This window comes from Gracilinanus agilis, chromosome 2 (assembly GCF_016433145.1).
Source record: "Gracilinanus agilis isolate LMUSP501 chromosome 2, AgileGrace, whole genome shotgun sequence".
Classification (NCBI taxonomy): Eukaryota; Metazoa; Chordata; class Mammalia; order Didelphimorphia; family Didelphidae; genus Gracilinanus; species Gracilinanus agilis.
In genome coordinates this window covers 285,692,103-285,710,951 of record NC_058131.1, presented here as the reverse complement: position 1 = coordinate 285,710,951, position 18,849 = coordinate 285,692,103, and the positions used below count along the sequence as shown (strand labels likewise).

General features: G+C 38.3%; 1 protein-coding gene across 1 annotated transcript in view; it reads left to right on the top strand.

Moving 5' to 3' along the window:
* FKBP15 (FKBP prolyl isomerase family member 15) overlaps positions 1-18,849 on the top strand; it is a 99,499-nt gene that overhangs the window by 26,342 nt on the left and 54,308 nt on the right. Inside the window, exons 9-12 of the mRNA XM_044659699.1 lie at positions 6,673-6,822; positions 12,972-13,040; positions 14,019-14,162; positions 17,700-17,842. Coding sequence (XP_044515634.1) covers positions 6,673-6,822; positions 12,972-13,040; positions 14,019-14,162; positions 17,700-17,842 — 506 coding nt within the window. The remainder of the gene's footprint in view (positions 1-6,672; positions 6,823-12,971; positions 13,041-14,018; positions 14,163-17,699; positions 17,843-18,849) is intronic.

The following is an 18,849-nucleotide window of genomic DNA, read 5'->3' as shown; positions in this document are numbered from 1 at the left end:
CTGGTAGCAATTCCCAAAGAGGAATTAAGAAATATTTTCAGCAAATAACAGCATCGGTTAAAATGTAGAATAGATTATCTTATTTTTAAAAGTTATCCTGACTTAATAAAACTTCTAGGACATATATAAGTACAAGAAGTACTGTGTAGGGAGAGATAGGTGACTCTGAATAGAGGTGCTTGCCTAGAGATGAGAAGACCTGATTTCAAATGTCTGGCCTCAGAAACTTCCTATCTGTGCCCTGGATAAATCACTTAATCCCAATTGCTCAACCCTTACCATTCTTCTGCCATGGAACCAATACTCAGTATTGATTCTAATACAGAAGCTAAGGGTCTTAAGGGGGAAAAAAGAAGGAAAAGGAAGAAATATTCTTTAGTTAAAACAGCTTCAATTAGCAATTTAATTCAATTCAGCGATCAGAGGAACACCAGTTACCCTGTACCAGGCACTGGGGAATATAAAGACAAAAAACAGTTACTGCCAATAAGGAGCTCACATTTTACTAATGAGAAATAACATCTGAGTAAATGTGAAATATTTACAAAGGTTATTATTTCCAAAGGAATTCCTTTGTTGGAAGAAGAACTAATAATTAAGAAGATTAAAGAGAGAATACTTGAGTTGACCCTTGAAGGGGCCTTAAGATCACACAAGCAAGTGCTGAACAAAGAGTATTTGGGATGGGGGAACAGCCTGGGCAAAGGCCCTGGGGGAGGAGATAGAATATCTTTTTTTCCCCTTAATTTTAAAATAATTTATTAATTGACCTGCTAAGACAACGCAATTTGGTCAGGTGATTCTCTAAAAAAACAAAAAACTGAGCTAGAGTGTTTTAAAGGAGGAACAGGAGGGAGGTCAGTTTGCCTGGAGCCTAGAATTCCAAAATACAAATTATGTTACTAGAAAGGAAATTGGAACTGGATTATGAAGGATTTTAAGTGCCAAATAGAGAGTTTTGTATTTGACTCTAAAGGCAGTAGGCAGCCCCTGGAACTTCTTTAGCAGGAGAGTGATTTGGTCTGACTTATGCTTTAGAAATTCCACTTTAGGAGTTAAGTGGAGGATAAATTGGAGAGGAAAAAGACTACAGACAAATAGATCAAGGAGGAGGCTTATATCAAAGTCCAGGCAAAGACTGATGAGGGCATGAAGGTATGGGTGTCTATAGAAATGGGGAGATGGAGCTGTAAGTATATAAGAGATGTGGAGATGGAATCAACAAGACAGAAACTAATTGGCTTTGGAGGGTAAGGAAGAGTGAATAGTTGAACATGACTTCAAAGTTGCACAACTTGAGTGACTAGAAGAATAGTGGTGTCCTCAAAAGAAAGAGGAAGTTAAGAAGATTGGGTTTAGGGAAAAGATGATGAGTTCTATTGGACATGTTGAATACCTCACTTCAAGTACTGTGTCGTATAAGTGACCTTCTCTGATTCCCATAATTGTTGGTCCTTCCAACATTGGAATCACTTTGTAAATCCTTAGTAATTCCCTTTTACAATTATCTTTGTAAATATTTTATATTTACTTATATGCCTACATGTTAATTTTTACTAGTAAAATTTAAGGTGTGATTCTCAATCTACCAGATTAAAATGGAATTGTGATGTGTTTAACAAAATAAATAAAAATACAGTACAACATAGATAAAGTTAATTTGTGGTTTTCTAAGTCAATATGTAGTAGCAGGGGTCTATTTCTATTTGAGCTTGACACCACTCCTGTGCTAAGTACAGGATATACAAAGAAAAGTAATAGACACTCCTTGTTCTTTAGGAGTTCACATTCTAATGGGGGAGATAGCATGTAAAGAATTAGTGTATAAGCAAGTCATGTACAGAATAAATTGGAAGTAATCTCAAAAGGAAATCACTAAGATTAAGCAGGGCTGGGAAAGGTTTCTTGTAAAATATAGGTACTTTGAGCCCAGAAAGAACGGTTATAAGATATAAGAAAGAATGACCAGAGTGGGGTTGGAGAGTGAGTGGATAATAGTTTAATAATAGAGGGTGAAATTTATATTTGACATGTTAGGCACACGAAGAAGATCAGTTTGATAACTGTTATGATCATAGAGCAGTGATTCCCAAAGTAGGCACTACCGCCCCCTGGTGGGAGCTGCAGCAATCCAGGGGAGCAGTGATGGCCACAGGTACATTTATCTTTCCTATTAATTGCTATTAAAATTTTTAAAAAAATTTAATTTCCAGGGGGCTAAGTAATATTTTTTCTGAAAAGGGGGCAGTAGGCCAAAAAAGTTTGGGAACCACTGTCATAGAGGGACTCATTAGATTGATGTATTTGCTTGGAGAAGTAAAGCAAAAAGCCCCAGATATTAGAGGAGCTGAAGTTAGATGATATAAGTAAATTTCCTTTGGAATCCCCTCAACCAATCACAGTATGGTTCCTCAGGATGACTAGCCTCCTGGTATCAATCGATGGTTAACTGATAATTATATCAGTGTTATTAGAGTATTAATGACGTTCACTAACGCATCTGACTGTTAATATTGATGATGGTAATTAATCTCAGCCTCAGAGAGTAAAGCTGGATCCCACACTGTCCCTTCAAATTCCCTAAAACTCTTTTGAAGCTGTCTTGTTGCCAGGCCAACCAACAAATAGTAACAAAACAAAGATTTTACTTGAGGTAATCAAACAACAAGGGAAACTGATAGAAAAGAAGAGAGTTTTAGGAATCTCTAAATAAAATCTAATCTTAGCTCAAAGTATATAATCTAACAGCTTCAGAATGTTGAAAGCTGAGCTGGGCCACCCAGGCCTACTGGCCTATTTGGCCTGCTTTGGTGGATACTGCCTGCCTATAGACAAATTATATTACAGCTTGATTGAAGAGATTTAGATGGATAAATTTTCTGTAGTAATTTGATGGATGCTGATAATTGACCCTAAAGTTCAGTAGTAACCTGTAACTTTCAGGTATGCTGGTTGATTCTTGGCTTGATTAATAAATCGAGGAGAGAAAGGTTTGTCCCCACCACCTTGGATCCCCAGCTCCAGAATGAGTTGGTGGGTTCAGTTTCTCTCTCCCTTATATAGGGCACAGCCCAACTGATGATTGGTCTTATGCCCTTGCATGGCATCAGGAATCTCCTAAGATTTCAAGTGTTTAACTGGCAACCCTGCCCCTAGACCTGGCTTCTTGCAAATCTTTGCAAAACTTAACTTACACAACTTAATGGAAAATAGACCAGAGTAGAGAGAGACTCGAGGCAGGAAGAACAATTAGTAGTTTAGGTGTGAGGTGATGAGGGCTTGAACCAGGATGGGAACAGTATCAGAGGAGAGGTAGGCATATATACAAAAGATGTTATGAAGATAGAATTGACAGGACTTGGCAATTGATTAAATATAGGAGATGAGAGAAAGTGCTGAGTCAAGGGTGACATGTATATGGTGAGGCTAAGTGACTGGAAGGATGGTAGTGCCCTCAAGCAATAATAGGAAAGTTAGGAACAGGGTAACTTTGAGGAAAAAATATTGAATTCCATTTTGAAAACATTCAGCTGGTGGGTATGTCAAATCTTGGCTTAGGAAATGGGGCTGGTTAGACATGTATCAGTGGTTATAAGAATAATGGCCATTTCCCAATTGGTAGCAAAGGATATGAATAGATTGTTTTCAAAGGAAGAAATCAAAGATATTAATAGCCATATAAAAAATGCTCAAATCACTAATAATTAGGGAAATGCAAATTAAAACAACTGTGAGGTGCCACTTGACACCCATCAGACTGGCTAAGATCACAAAAAAGGGAAATGACAAATAACGGAAAAGAATGTAGGGAAATAGGCACTCTAATAGTATATTGTTGATGAAACTGAACTAGTCCGATCATTCTGGAAAGCAATTTGGAGTGCCTGAAAAGCTACTAAACTATATATGCCCTTTGGTCCAGTAATACTGCTTCTAGATCTATACCCTAATGTAGGGGACGGCAACATATGGCTCTTGAGCCATATCTGGCTCTTTTGAGGGCCAGATATGGCTCTTTCTGCAGGAGCCATAAAGTCAATTTTTTTTCAGGCGCTGTTACAGGAGCATGCACTGTGAGCACTGTACGGCTCTCACGAAATTACATTTTAAAAAATGTGGTGTTTGTGGCTCTCACAGACAAAAAGGTTGCCAACCCCTGACCTAATGAGATCAAAGAAAGAGGAAGAGCACCCATATCCCCATATATTTATAAAAATTTTCATAGCAGCTGTTGTGAGGAAGATAAGATTAGTTACTGATTAGGTATTAAGATGTATGTAGCAGGAAGGAGCTGGAGCTGGGAATTCCAGGATGGAATGAGGGAGCAGGAAGAAGTGACGTGGGCTCTGGGAAGGACTCCATTAGGGGTTAACACAAACTATGGTTAGCCCTGGGAGCACTCAGAGTAAAAGGACATCCTGTATCCTGATTTTCCCCTGGGATCCTGAGTGGTGGCATCTAGCAAAGAGAGAAGATCAATAGTCCTGTACCAAGGAAGAGGAGAAAGTTTTGAGATCTGGTGGACAGCGTTTCAAGCAAATCCTTCCTACTTGGTACCTGAGACCACCTTGGCTCTTGGCATCCAGAGATCATCAGTGGATTGCAGTGAGAATCCCAAAGTCACAAAGCCCCTAGCTGAGCTGCTCAAGCCTGGCAGGTTCCAGGTCTGAGGCAGTCACCCAGAGACTCCACTGCTCCTTGGGCCCTGTCAGTTTAGATTACTAAGTTAGTATAGAAATAAGTCTTTCCTTTCCCTGTGGGCTATGTCATTAGATTTAAGGTTTTAGAGTAGATATCCCTATCCCACCTTTTAGTTGTTCATAATTAAACCAAGTTATATCCTGTTACCTTTGTCTGTTGAATTCAAAGCCTCTGGCCCAGAGTGACAGTTGGCTAACTGATCTTTGACAGTTAGGAGCAGCTTGGCTGTTCAGGCCCCCATGTCCAGGTCTAGTCTCTCATAAACCCCAGTGTGTGTACTCACAATCACCTAGTTTTATTTAATATCCCTGGTGTCCCCATTATCTTTACTTATATTTTCCACACAGCTCTTTTTGTGGTAGTAAAGGATTGGAAATTGATGGGATTTTCTAACAGCTGGAGAATGGCTGAACAAGTCGTGATATATGATTGTAATTCTATTGTGTGGTAAGAAATGATGAAGAGTATGGTCTAAGAAAGACCTAGGAAAACTTACATGAATGGAAGGAATGATCTAAGAAAGACCTGGGAAGACTCACATGAACTGATACAAAATGAAGTTAGCAGAACCAAGAGAACAATTTACATAGTGACTGCAATATCATTAAGATAATCAACTTTGAAAGATTTAGTAACTTATACAACATAATGATCAATCCCAGTTCCAAGGACTCATGATGAATATGCTGTTCACCTCCAGAAAGGGAGCTGATGGACTCAGAGTACAGATTGAAATATGTTTTCTTCTATTTGTTTCTTTTTTGTTGTTCTTTATTATTTTTGGGAGGGGGGAGAAACGTCGACATTTGTTTTGCAAGATTATACCTATTTAGTCCTAGCTGTGTGACCCTGGGCAAGTCACTTAACCCCCACTGCCTAGCCCTTACTGTTCTTCTGCCTTGGAACCAAAAAATAATATTGGTTCTAAGATGGAAGGTAAGGGTTTAAAAAAAAAAAAGATTATACATATAATGAATTTTATTTTTCTTACTTCCTAAAGGGAAGGGAGAAAATTTGGAACTAAAAATAAAAATAGATTTTTAAAAAAGGACATATAACTAACTGTGCTATGAGGATAATTTAAGAAAGAAACCTGGAAAGTCTTCATGAACTGATACAAAGCAAAGTGAGCAAAACCAGGAGAACATTGTACAAAATAACAGCAATATTATATGATGAACATTTATGAATGACTTTGCTATTCTTAGCAATACAGTGATCCAGGATAATCCCTCATGATAACCATCTGCCTCCAGAGAAAGAACTGGTGGAGTCTGAATGCAGAGCGAGATGAACTATATTTCATTTTGTTTCTTCACTTTTATTTGTTCAAGTTCTCTTTCACAAAATTACAAATATGGAAATATATTTCACCCTATTATGCATGTAAAATCTACATTGGATTGCTTGCCATCTTAAGGATTGGAGAAGGGAGGGGGAAGGAGGATGAGAATTTGGCTTAAACTTTTTTTTAAAAGGTTAAAAAATTTTTTTCATGTGATTTTGGAAAAAATAAAATATTATAAATAAATAAAATAAAAACCAATGGAATGATTTTATTTCTGAGTATATAGGCAGTTTTTCAAAAGGCCCTCCATTGCCCCCAGAAACACCAGGTTAATGAGAAAGAACTCATCTTCCCCTTCTGCACTTTCATGGATCTCCAGTTATTGTTGGAATTGTTTGATAGCTGTAGCTCCAGCCCAGTGCCTTGCACATAGTGTAGACAGTGTTCAATTTAATACCTGTGGAAAGGATCTTTCAGTAGGGATAGTCATCCAGGCAGATTTTGCGTTATTTTAAAACAGTAACTTTGGGCCTATGCTGCCTTTTTGGTAGCTTTGAGTTTTTTATCTGTTTTCTTGATAGAAGCAACTGTAGGGGAAAGAGTACTTCTATATTTTCAGTAATTGTTAATTAAATTTCAAATATGTACCCATTTTGAACTTCCCATGGTTTTCATTTTTGCAGATATGCATTGCCAAATGTAACAGTATATCCTCCTTGGAAGCTGTGCTGATCCAGGATCTTAGTATAGGAGAAGGGCCAAGTGTTGAAACTGGTGATTCTTTGGAGGTGGCCTATACAGGGTGGCTCTTCCAGAATCATGGACTGGGTCAGGTAAGAAACATTTTACATAGGTTATTAATGGCAAATGAGAAAACTTTTCAAAATTATCAGAAATATGACTATTATCTTCATCCTTGTATTTGTTCTTAAGGATACCTTAATGAAATGCTGACATAAAATAAGCCACACTTAGCTAGTGTGAACACAGGGAAGATGTCAATAAATTACTTATATTTCTGTACTGAATCTCTATTCCAGTTAAGAAAAGGACACTGGTAGGGGGGCAGCTAGGTGGCTCAGTGGATTAAAAGCCAGACCCAGAGATAGGAGGTCCTGGGCTCAAATCTGACCTCAGACAGCTGTGTGATCCTGGGCAAGTCACTTGACCCCCCCATTGCTTATCCCTTACTGCTCTTCTGCCTTGGTACTAATATCCAGCATTGATTCCAAGATGGAAGGTAAGGGTTTAAAAAAAAAAGAAAAGAAAAGGACACTGGGCTACCCATCTATATGGGATTTATTAGTTGAATATAAATTTCTTTATTTATACTACTGTACTCATAAAGTTGTGGAGTCATGGAGTTGAAGGGTCTCAGAAGTCATCTAATTTAGCTTTAGGCAGCATTAACAATATTAATAGTGTTCAGGGGGCAGCTGGGGTGGCTCAGTGGATTGAGAATCAGGCCTAGAGATGGGAAGTCCTAGGTTCAAATCCAGCCTCAGACACTTCCCAGCTGTGTGACCCTGGACAAGTCACTTGACTCCCATTGCCCACCCTTACCACTCTTCCACCTAGGAGCCAATACACAGAAGTTAAAGGTTTAAAAAAATATTAATAGCGTTCAGATTAATAATTCTCTTGCATTCTGTTGGCCAGACTATATCTGAAGAACTGTGTTCTATCTAAGTGGTATATTCAAAGAGGAACATTTTCATTATACTCTTACCTTCTGTCTTAGAATCAATACTGAGTATCCATTGGAAGGCAGAAGAGTGGTAAAGGCTAGGCTTGGGGTTAAGTGACTTGCTCAGGGACACATAGCTAGGAAGTGTCTGAGGCCAAATTTGAACCGAGGACTTCCTGTCTCCAGGCCTAGCTCTCTATACACTGAGCCACCTAGCTACCCCACATTTTCAAACAGGAGGGCATTGAAGTTGATGAGAAGTCTGGAAACCATAAGGAATGACTACAGGGGTGAGAAATGGTTTTGTCCAGAAAATATTAAGATTAAACGGTAACATGATCACTATCTTTAAATATTTGAAGGACTATTATATGTAAAACTTCTTCAGTATGGCTTACAAAGGCATGTGAAATTTCCTGTTAAATGACTTTTCATTTTATGATTATTTCCCAATCAAATAACTATTTGTAAGTAGAAGTATTTTTATAGTAAAACAATTTTATGGTAATTGTTTTCTCATGTCCTCCATTTCTACCTTTCACATCCTTTTTAAAAATACGGGATAATTTCAGGAAAAGCCATTTGGTGACTATCAGACAGTGATCACAGATCTAAATACTGTGACAATATTTTCTATACAAAAAAAGGATACTTTGCAATCTTATAAAAAAATGCAATTGTGAGAGGCAGCTAGGTAGCACAAGTAGGTAAGTAGATATGACAGAAGGTAAGGTATTTTTTGTTTTTTATTTTAAAATATATTTGTGTGGAGATGTAATTGTCCATGAATGTATGGGCTCTTACAGGTTTCCTAATCTCAGGAAACCAGAACCTGAAACAGTTAGAAAAACAAAAAATTAAGGGCAGCTGGGTAGCTCAGTGGAGTGAGAGTCAGGCCTAGAGACAGGAGGTCCTAGGTTCAAACCCGGCCTCAGCCACTTCCCAGCTGTGTGACCCTGAGCAAGTCACTTGACCCCCATTGCCCACCCTTACCACTCTTCCACCTATAAGACAATACACCAAAAATTAAGGGTAAAAAAATTGAGTTGGACCAAATACTTTGCATTTGAGGAATTTAAAAAAGCTCCTCAGAGGGAATAGTGTAGTACTGTGGAAAGAGATCTGGATGGGAATCAGAAGACCTGGGTTAAATCCTAGTTCTGCAGCTTCTTACATAATGAGACCATAGACAAGTCATTTAACCATTTTCAACTTCAGTTTCTCATCTGTAAAATGGGACAGTTGAACTTCATTATCTTGACAATATCTTTAAATTTATGATCCTTGATCCAAGTTTACCTTATTGTATCTATCTCTGTGGAACCTGGGTGGGGCTGGATTAAGTCCATCTTCCTCCTGACTGCCAAAATGATTTCCTTAAAATGCAGTTCTGACCACATCCTTCCCCTACTTAGTAAACTCTAGGAGCTGGAAAATTAGCCCAAGGTCAAGTTATTAAGGACCTCAAATATCAAACAAGAGTTAGTATTTGATCTTAGAGGCAACTGCCTCTATACTAATACTACTGGCCTTCATAAGTTCTATGAAGTCCAGCCAAACTGGCTTCCTTACAGTTTCTCATATATGACACCATATCTCTGGCGTCCAAGCCTTTTCACTGGCTCTCCCCCATGTCTAACATGTTTAGAGTGTATTCCCTCCTTTTCTTTGTAGGAATCCTGTTTTTCTTTAAGGTTCACTTAAGCACCCTCTATATAAAGTGCTTCCTGGTCCCTCAATTGTTAGTGTCTTCTTCGGGAAAAAAAAAAATGAGTTTTTACTTATTTTGTGTGTGGTTTAATGGATAAGGAGTTGGTTTCAAAGTTAGAAAGACCTAAATGGGTATAAGTCCTGATACTAATTCATCCTTACTTTGAAATTTTTAGCAAGTTTTTTAACATCTTCATGTCCAAGGCAATTCTTTAAGACTAGGTTTTAGAGAAGGTACCAGTCTACATTGGTTGATGGGAATCTTTTCACCTGAGGATTCCCTGTTCTAGTGAAATTACTGATCCAGTCCTTATCCTTTGGTGTGAGTACACATATTTTTCATGTCTCTCTTGATAAAATGTACATTCCTTGAGTACAGGAACAGTTCCATTTTTGTCTTTGTAATTTTTGTGTGGCTCAGTGCCTGTTACAAAAATGCTTATTAAGTATTTGTTGATTGTTTGCTGAGAAAGCATGTTAAAAGAAATGTTCATTAAAAGTAAGCTAATGCTGTGTACCAGAATTGCTTTGAATTACAGAGTTTGACTGGCCACCAAATATACAGCTCCATCCAGTTCAGTTTTGAGCTAAATTCCTATATTTTTCATTGTTGTTTTTTTCTTTTAACTGACAGCATATTTTCCATAGCATGTGACTGAAATTTTGAAGTAGATAACAGCAAAACAGAGAGGAACAAAATGTTTTACTTCCATTCCAGAGATAGAGTCCCTGGATTTCATTAAAGTTTATTAAACTATGATGTAGATTTTTATTTTAATAAGTCATTGACACTCCCCACACACTTCTCCTTATTTCTGCTTCAGGCTTCTCTAAGGCAGATACTTTTTCTTGACTCCTCTGATGCCTGATAGATGCTCTACAGTTTGAGTGCTAATTCCAATACAGGATGCTGGACTGGTATATTCAGTAGTCCCAAGCCCTTCTGTAGTAACTATTTTAGGAAAAGCTTGGATTAGCAGTTTATCCCTTATCAACTGAAAATTATAAAAATTAGGGTCATGAGGTTATTATTATGAGTGGTAGGGAGAAAAAAAGATTTAGAAAAAACAGGTGACTATATTCAAAGGACTTTGTTCACAATCTTTAAGTTCTGTTGACTGTTAACACATAGCTTTTCTTAATTAATTAAGAATGTTTTCCCGTGGTTACATGATTTATGTTCTTTCCCTCCCCTCTTGGAACCGATGAGCAGTTCCACTGGGTTTTACATGTATTGTTGTTCAAAACCTGTTTCCATATTATTACTATTTGCAATAGAGTGATCATTTAAAGTCAACATCCCCAATCATATCCCCATCAAACCATGTAATCAATCATATGTTTTTCTTCTGCGTTTCTACTCCCACAGTTCTTTCTCTGGATGTTGTTGTGGTAAGAATTTATTTAGCTTTCATTAAAAACAGGTTTCAGGTTAGAGAAAAGGTTTGTCCACTTTTACGCTGTCCCCCTTACAGAAGGCTCTTTAAGAGGCCTGGAATAAAAGAGAGTTGGAGTGGGAGTTCTAAGCCTGTCTCTCAGACTTCCGTGGGAGCAGGTTGCTGGATCATTTCCTCTGAGAAGATCTGGTTTTGATTTTGAGAGAGTTATTTTTGAGAAGTATAATTAACCTCTAAGAAGCTGAGGAAAATTTGTGTTTTGACTGAGAGCTTTTCCCTGAAGGGGGAAGTAGCTGGTACTCTCTCTGACTTGGATGTAAGATCTGTATCTGAGGCTGTTAAAATTCTAACAGCTATATCTGACAGTTGTTTTCAGGTAGTTTTTGAATTTTCATAGATTATTTTAAGGAGGTTAATATAAATTTAAGTTCATCATTTTAGCATAGTTGAGTAAATTAGATTTTAATATTTTAGTGAGAGAGTATAGTTCAGTGCAGGTCCACCTTGGTGGACAAGAAGAAACTCCATGAGGAGTTAATTGGGGGGGAGTTATTTAGATATTATAAAATAAGATTAATAGATTTAATATGCTATCTGTACCTCCTAGTTTCTGTCCTCCTTTTTCCTTTTTCCTACCTCAAGCATAAATAAATTAGAATTGGATTAAACTGCATCTGGCCATACATTCACCGTCTGTGAATCCATTTAACAACTGACAACTTTATTTACCTATAACAGCTACACTACCCAATTGGCTATAAATATTCAAGCCCAGTATAAGATCAATAATACCCATAACAATGTGGATAATGTTCTTTCTTATAAGTCCCTCAGAATTGTCCTGGATCATTACATTGCTGCTATTAGAAGAGTCTGTTACATTCTATTGTGCCACAATGTATCAGTCTTTGTGTACAATGTTCTCCTGGTTCTGCTCCTTTTAGCTCTTCATCAATTCTTGGAGGTCTTTCCAGTTCACATGGAATTCCTCCAGTTCTTTATTCCTTTCAGCATAATAGTATTCCATCACCATCAGATACCACAGTTTATTCAGCCATTCCCCAATCGTTGGACACTCCCTCATTTTTCAGTTTTTTGCCACTACAAAGAGTGTGGCTATAAATATTTTTGTGCGTGTATTTTCCCTGTTATAACAGATAACTTTTTGTTTTGTTTTGTTTTGTTTTTAAACCCTTGTACTTCAGTGTATTTTTTCTCATAGGTGGAAGATTGGTAAGGGTGGGCAATGGGGGTCAAGTGACTTGCTCAGGGTCACACAGCTGGGAAGTGGCTGAGGCCGGGTTTGAACCTAGGACCTCCCGTCTCTAGGCCTGACTCTCAATCCACTGAGCTACCCAGCTGCCCCTATAACAGATAACTTTTAAAAAGAAATTTTATTTTTTAGAAAAATTTTCCATGATTACATGATTCATGTTTTTACTTTCCCCTTCATCCCCCTCTTTCACCCCTTCTCCATAGCCAATGCGCATTTCCACTGGTTTTAACATGTGTCATCAATCAAGACTTATTTCCATATTATTGATAGTTATATTGGTGTGGTCGTTTCGAGGCTACATCCCCAATCATGTCTACATCAACCCATGTGTTCAAGCAGTTGTATAACAGATAACTTTTAAGTGGTACAGATTTGGATTTATACCTACTAGTTAACTGATTTCAATTTCTAACACATCCTAACTTAACTCTTGACCATCAAAAGCTAAAGTAGATCTCCTCCCAGTAAATTGTCTGTAGCAGTTATCTGGCCTATATGAATTACTACCTTGTATTGTTATAGTTTCATTTAAGTTCTTTATCTAGATTGTATATTCCTTGAATATTTTCTTTTTATGTAATTAAAAAAATTTTAATGTATGTCCTCTCTTACACGTATAGCTTTTACGATAATGCCGTATATTTTGTAGGTTAAAGAAATTTTTGTTGATGTAGAATTGGTTTTTTAAAATTGTTTTGATTTTTCAGTTTTTCTAAAGTGTTGACTCAATATTGGCAGAGGTATTCAGCTTACTAGCACCTCCAAGAGCCTAATCAAACTATACAATTGCTATTCCACACCCTCAAACTATTTTTTTCTGTAGTTGTTTGGGCCTACATTAAAACTTTTGCTGGTTTTTATTATTTTTACATTTTGGGACCTAATTGAATAATTCAGTTCTCTCACATTTAGGTATTTGACTCTTCTGTTAACAAGGATAAGTTGCTTCGATTAAAGCTGGGATCAGGAAAAGTCATTAAGGTAAAGCATTGAGTCAGAATTAAACACTTTTAAAGCTAGCAGGGTATCTAGAGTTCATCCAGCCCCTCTCCCATCCCACTACCTTCAATTTGCCAGAAATTCAGAGGCATAGGCAGGGGATTTGTCCAAAGTCACACAATATTTAATGTGTGCTAAGTGCTAAGAATAAGAACCCAGGTCTCCTAGACTCCAAGTCCAGTGCCTTTTCACTTTGCCACACTGAATGTTTTCTTCTTTGAATCTGTAAACCGCTGTGGGGCTATAAGAAGCTTCCCTCAAGCTGTGACTATTCCATTAGCCTGATGGTGGACCTACCTGCTAGTTACAATTCTTTCCCTACTGCAGTCTGGCCTCTGCTCAGTAGCCAATGTAATTTTTCTAAAGTGCAGGTCCAACCATGTCACCCCTAATTCAGTAAACTCCAGTGGCTCTCTGTCACCTGTAGAATAAGATATAAAATCCTCTTTTTGGTGTCCAGATTACCTGCTTTCCTTCCCCCCTTCCCCTCCAGTCTTTATATCTTACCCCTTTCTTCCTCTATGTATGCCTTGATCCAGAGATACTGGTCTCCTTACTCTTCCTTGAATAAGACTTTCTGCTTCCCAACTCTGAGCATTTTCACTGACTAACCCCTATGCCTGGGATTCTCCAACTTCTCATTTCCACCTTCCCGATTCTTTGGCTTCTTTGAAGTCTTAGCTGAAATCCTACTTTCCACAGGAAGTCTTTATTATTTCTTTATTATTTCTAGTTTCTTCCGTCTGTTGATTATTTCCAATTTATTTTGTACATAGTTGTTTGTACGTTGTCTTCCTGATTTGGGATGTGAGCTCCTTAAGGACTCTCTTTTTATCCCTAGTGGTTAGCACAGAGCTTGGCACATATTAGGCACTTGATAAATGTTCTTCAACTGATTGACTACTATTAAGAAAATTTATGTCAAATAATCTTTAATATTTCTTATCTAATCTCTTAAAGGGCTGGGAGAATGGAATGCTTGGTATGAAGAAAGGAGGGAAAAGGCTTCTCATTATTCCTCCAGCATATGCTTATGGCTCTGAAGGCATAAGTGGACATATTCCATCCGACTCAACTCTGGTATTTGAGGTAGAAGTCAAACGGGTGAGTGAAAAACTAATGGATGTTGCCTGAATAGGCTTTCATTTGCCTCTCCTTCAGTGTACATTTTTTTCTGATTATCTTAATCTGCATGCATTTATTAGGCAACTACTATGTGCCAAGCCCTGTGCTAGTTGATAGAGATAGAAGTACAAAGAATGAAACAATCCCTACTCTTGGAGCTTATGTTCTTAGAGGCAAAAAAGTTATATAAAAATATATACAGCATAAATATAAAGTGAATAAACACAAATATATACAAAGTAGTTTGTGAGAGAAAGAGCTGATAGAGATCTGGAAAGGTCTCTTGAAAATGATAGTTCTTGAAATGCAAAAAGAAAGAGAGGCACTGTATAAGGTAGAAGTAAATATCCATTCCAAGACAGGGTAAGAGCTTAAAAAATGGAGAGGGTGTGCTTTGTAAAGGAGGAGGGTCACCTTCCATGAGAGAAGCATGAAGGAAGAAACAGTGAACATCAGGGTGATATGAGATGAGCAGAGAAGAAGAAGCTCTTATCAAATGGCCTCAGTTTTCTCAGTGAAGTATTAGGAGGTGCTTAGGAGAGACTTGAAGTAAGATGAAAAAAAATTAAAAAGAGTCCTTATGATGAGTGGGAGAGCAGACTGATGAGGGGAGGTATAAAATGCTCGTTTTGCCACAGGAGAGGGGAAATTGAGACTATGCAACTTACATTTATAGCAGCCTAGCCAGCTCCAATCAGCAGCAGGTGCAAAGGTGGCAGGTCATGGGGAAGAAGACCCGGTGGGGAGGGATTAGAATTCAAAAGGTAGTATAAGTAGCTATTCCTCCCCTTAAAATGTAATTGGGGAGAGGGCATCTGGGTGGCTCAGTGGATTGAGAGCCAGGCTTAGAGACAGGAAATTCTGGGTTCAAATCTGGCCTCAGATACTTCCTAGCTATGTGACCCTGGGCAAGTCACTTAACTCCCATTGTGAAGTCCTTACCTATTCTTCTGCCTTGGAACCAATACATAGTACTGATTCTCAGACAGAAGGTAAGAGTGTTTTTTTTTGTTTTGTTTATCTAGAGGTATTTAATTTTCTCAATTACATGTAATAACTATTTTCAACATACATTTTCTGAAATTATAAGATCCAAATTGTCTCCTTCCTTTTCCTCTCTCAGAGTTGGTAAGCAATTTGATCTGTATTATACATGTATTATTATACAAAGGATACTTCCATGTTGGTCATTGTAGGACAATACTCACATAAAACCAAAATCCCAAGATAAAACCATAATTAAATTAATGTAAAAGATAGTAGGGTTTGATCTGCATCTGACGCCAACGGTTTTTCTTTGTAGCATTCTTTGTCTTAAGTCCTTTTTTTTTTTAAATTTTAAACCCATAACTTCTGTGTATTGATTTATAGGTGGAAGAGTGGTAAGGGTAGGCAATGGGGGTCAAGTGACTTGCCCAAGGTCACACAGCTGGGTGTGTCGGAGGCCGGATTTGAACCTAGGACCTCCCGTCTCTAGGCCTGGCTCTCAATCCACTGAGCTACCCAGCTGCCCCTGTCTTAAATCCTTTTGAATTGTCCCAGATCATTGTATTGCTGAGAGTAGCTAAGTCTTTCCCAGTTGATCATTATATAATATTATTGTTATTGTGGACAGTGTTCTCCTGGTTCTGTTTATTTCATTCTGCATCAGTTCTTGTAGATCTTTCCCTCTTTTTCTGAAATCATCCTATTAATTATTTCTTATAACACAATAGTATTCCATCACCAACATATACGAAAATTTGTTCAGCCATTCCCCAATTGATGGACATCCTCTCAATTTCCAATTCTCTGCCACCACAAAAAGAGTAGTTATAAATATTTTTGTACAAGTAGGTCCTTTCCCTTTTTTATGATCTCTTTGGTATACAGACCGAGTAGTGGTATTACAATGTAAAAATTTATGCGCAGTTTTATAGCCCTTTGAGCATATTTCCAATGGTTGGATCAATTTACAACTCCACCAACAATGCATTAGTGTCCCAATTTTACCACATTCCCTCCAATGTTTATCACTCTCATTTATCACTCTCAAAACATAAGGGTTTAAAAAAATGTAATTGGGGAATAGTAAACAAAACAAATGAAAAAAATGTTAATGATAATGTTAATTGTGATTTTCACTATGGGTCAACATTTTTATTTGTTTCACATAATTGATTTTAGAATTGAACCCATCCACCAGAGCATCAATTTAGGGAAGGGAAAGGGGTGTAGAGAATGAAGAAGTGTGAGTCTGGAAAAGGACTGAAGAGTAGAGGACCTGGAGGTTCCATTGAGGACAGAAAATAGAAGTTTGGTTGAAAAAGGGAAAAGAAATAAAGGGAGGTGGCTTGAGAGGATTAGTAATGTCCAATGCAGGTTTTAATAACATGTTTCTGGGAACACAGGATGTTTGAAGGCAAGAGGAAATGAATTAGTCAATAGGGAGAGGTTGAAGACTGGAGAGAGAAGGGAATGATTGAAGGTGCAGGCTGCCAGTGAGAAGACAGGAGGGGGTAGGATCAAGTGCCCATGTAAAAGACTTGGCCTTGGCAGAAAGGGACCCCTCTTTGTCAGGGACTTGGGGAAGAGAAGAAAGAGTAGGAGATGATGTCAGCGGGTTGGAAATGAAGAGAATAGGAGAAAGGGAACCTTAACTTTTTTAGGAAGGTAAGAAACAATTGCAGTCCTCAGCTGAGCAAGAAGAAAGGAGGAAGGATGAGGAACTGAGGAGAGTGGAGTATAGCTTTTGTGTGGGAATCAATTAGAGAGGAATTAAAGGACCATCATGGTGCAGTGAGGACTGGTTAACAAATTCATCTTAAACATGACAAATTTACAATAAACCACAAATAAATTGTTGAAAAGCAAATAGCTGACTTTCTCCACTCCTATCATCCAAGACGCAACTAAATCCTGAATTTGAAAAATGAATTCCAAAAAGGAAACTTCCCATCTTTGTAGAAGCATATTTTATTTGTTTCTTTTTTTTAAAACCTATACCTTCCATCTTAGAATCAATACTGTGGATTCCAAGGCAGAAGAATGTTAAGGGCTAGGCAATGGGGGTTAAATGACTTGCTCGGGAAGCTAGGAAGTATCTGAGGCCAGTTTTGAACCTCAGACCTCCCATCTCTAGGCCTGGCTCTCAATCCACTGAGCCAACCAGATACCCTACATTTTATTTGTTTCTATAGGGCATCTTCTCCAACTCTGAAATATTGTTCTCTCTCCTCACTGCTCTCCTCCCCTTCCCTACTCCCCCCAGCTCTAAACTTAAATATTTTTCTCTCCCCTGGGCCAGTCTGACATGAGAAGATTCTTCAGTTTTCTGCTCCTCTGGGAGACTATCCTTTGCCCATGAGAGCTAGGAGAGACCTTTGAAGTCAGTCATTCCAACTGCCCTTCATCTCCTTTCTTTTCTGTTGAATTTAGACAAGTTATGACTAATGACATATAATAAGCTACCTTGATTTCCTCAAGACTGTTTGACCAAGATCATTATTCTATCTGTACTTATTATTCTTTCCTTAGGTGAAATTTGCCAAAGATTCTGGCTCTGATGGGCACAGCATTAATTCCCATGATTCTGCAACTTCTTCTCCAACACCTGGTGCTGATAACTATAGTGCTGAACCAGTATTACTGCCACCCACTTCAGTGCCTTTTAAACCTGGGTAAGAAAATGGAACCTTAACCAGTGCTTTCAGCATCAAAAAAGTCTTTGAACCTAGGAAATCTGGAAATCTAGGAGGAAATTACCTACCAAGATTAGATTGGCATCTTGGTATATACACATACTAGTTTGGAGTATTGCTGTGGTTAACATTTACAGGATTTGTATAAATATGAACATTGTAACAATAAAGAAGGGCCAGAAACTGAAGTTTGATAGAAGAGAGCTAGAGAAAGTCTATGTAGTGAGGCTCTCTTCCAGCACTCCCCTGGGGCCAAATATACACTGGGAAACTTTAAAGGGGGTGTCACCCCAAAACTGGGTGACCTGGATGGTCGTACCGCCCCACAGGAGTCGAGGGCGAGGCTTCCCTATAAGAGGAAGTATGTGGTACCCCAATCGGATGCTGAATAAGGGCAGGGTTCACACAAACCTCCCCCCAATCAATTAAATTCACAGTGGGTGGTCCAGCTTCAAGATGGAGGTAGCTGGACCAAGCTGTGGTTCCCCTCTCCCTTGTTGTCTCTCGGGCACTCTGGAACGCTATCTGACTGTTGAATGGCTTTTTATTATTCACAAAATCAGGGATTGGGGAAAGGGGTGAAGGGCAGGGATTTGGGGTGTCCTCTTCACTATTCCTATGGGGTCCATCACTTAGGTGGGAACCTTAGTGGTTCCCACTCCTAAGATTCTCCCCTTGCCCCTTTTCCTTCTATTTCTATTTTCCTGTTTCTATCCTTTTCTAAAAGTATAAGTTTTGACTGAAAGGAGTCTCTTAGCAAGGTTGGGTAATGGGTGAAGGGGACTAAGAGATTGCTCCCAAAATGGAGTCCAGAAACTTAGCTGACTTGATGGTTGAAATCTTTTTTTTTTTTTTTTTTTACATTTATTAATATTCATTTTTAACATGGTTACATGATTCATGCTCCTCCTTTCCCCTTCAACCCCCCCCCCCGCGCCCCCCCTACCCATGCGCATTTCCACTAGTTTTGTCATGTGTCCTTGATC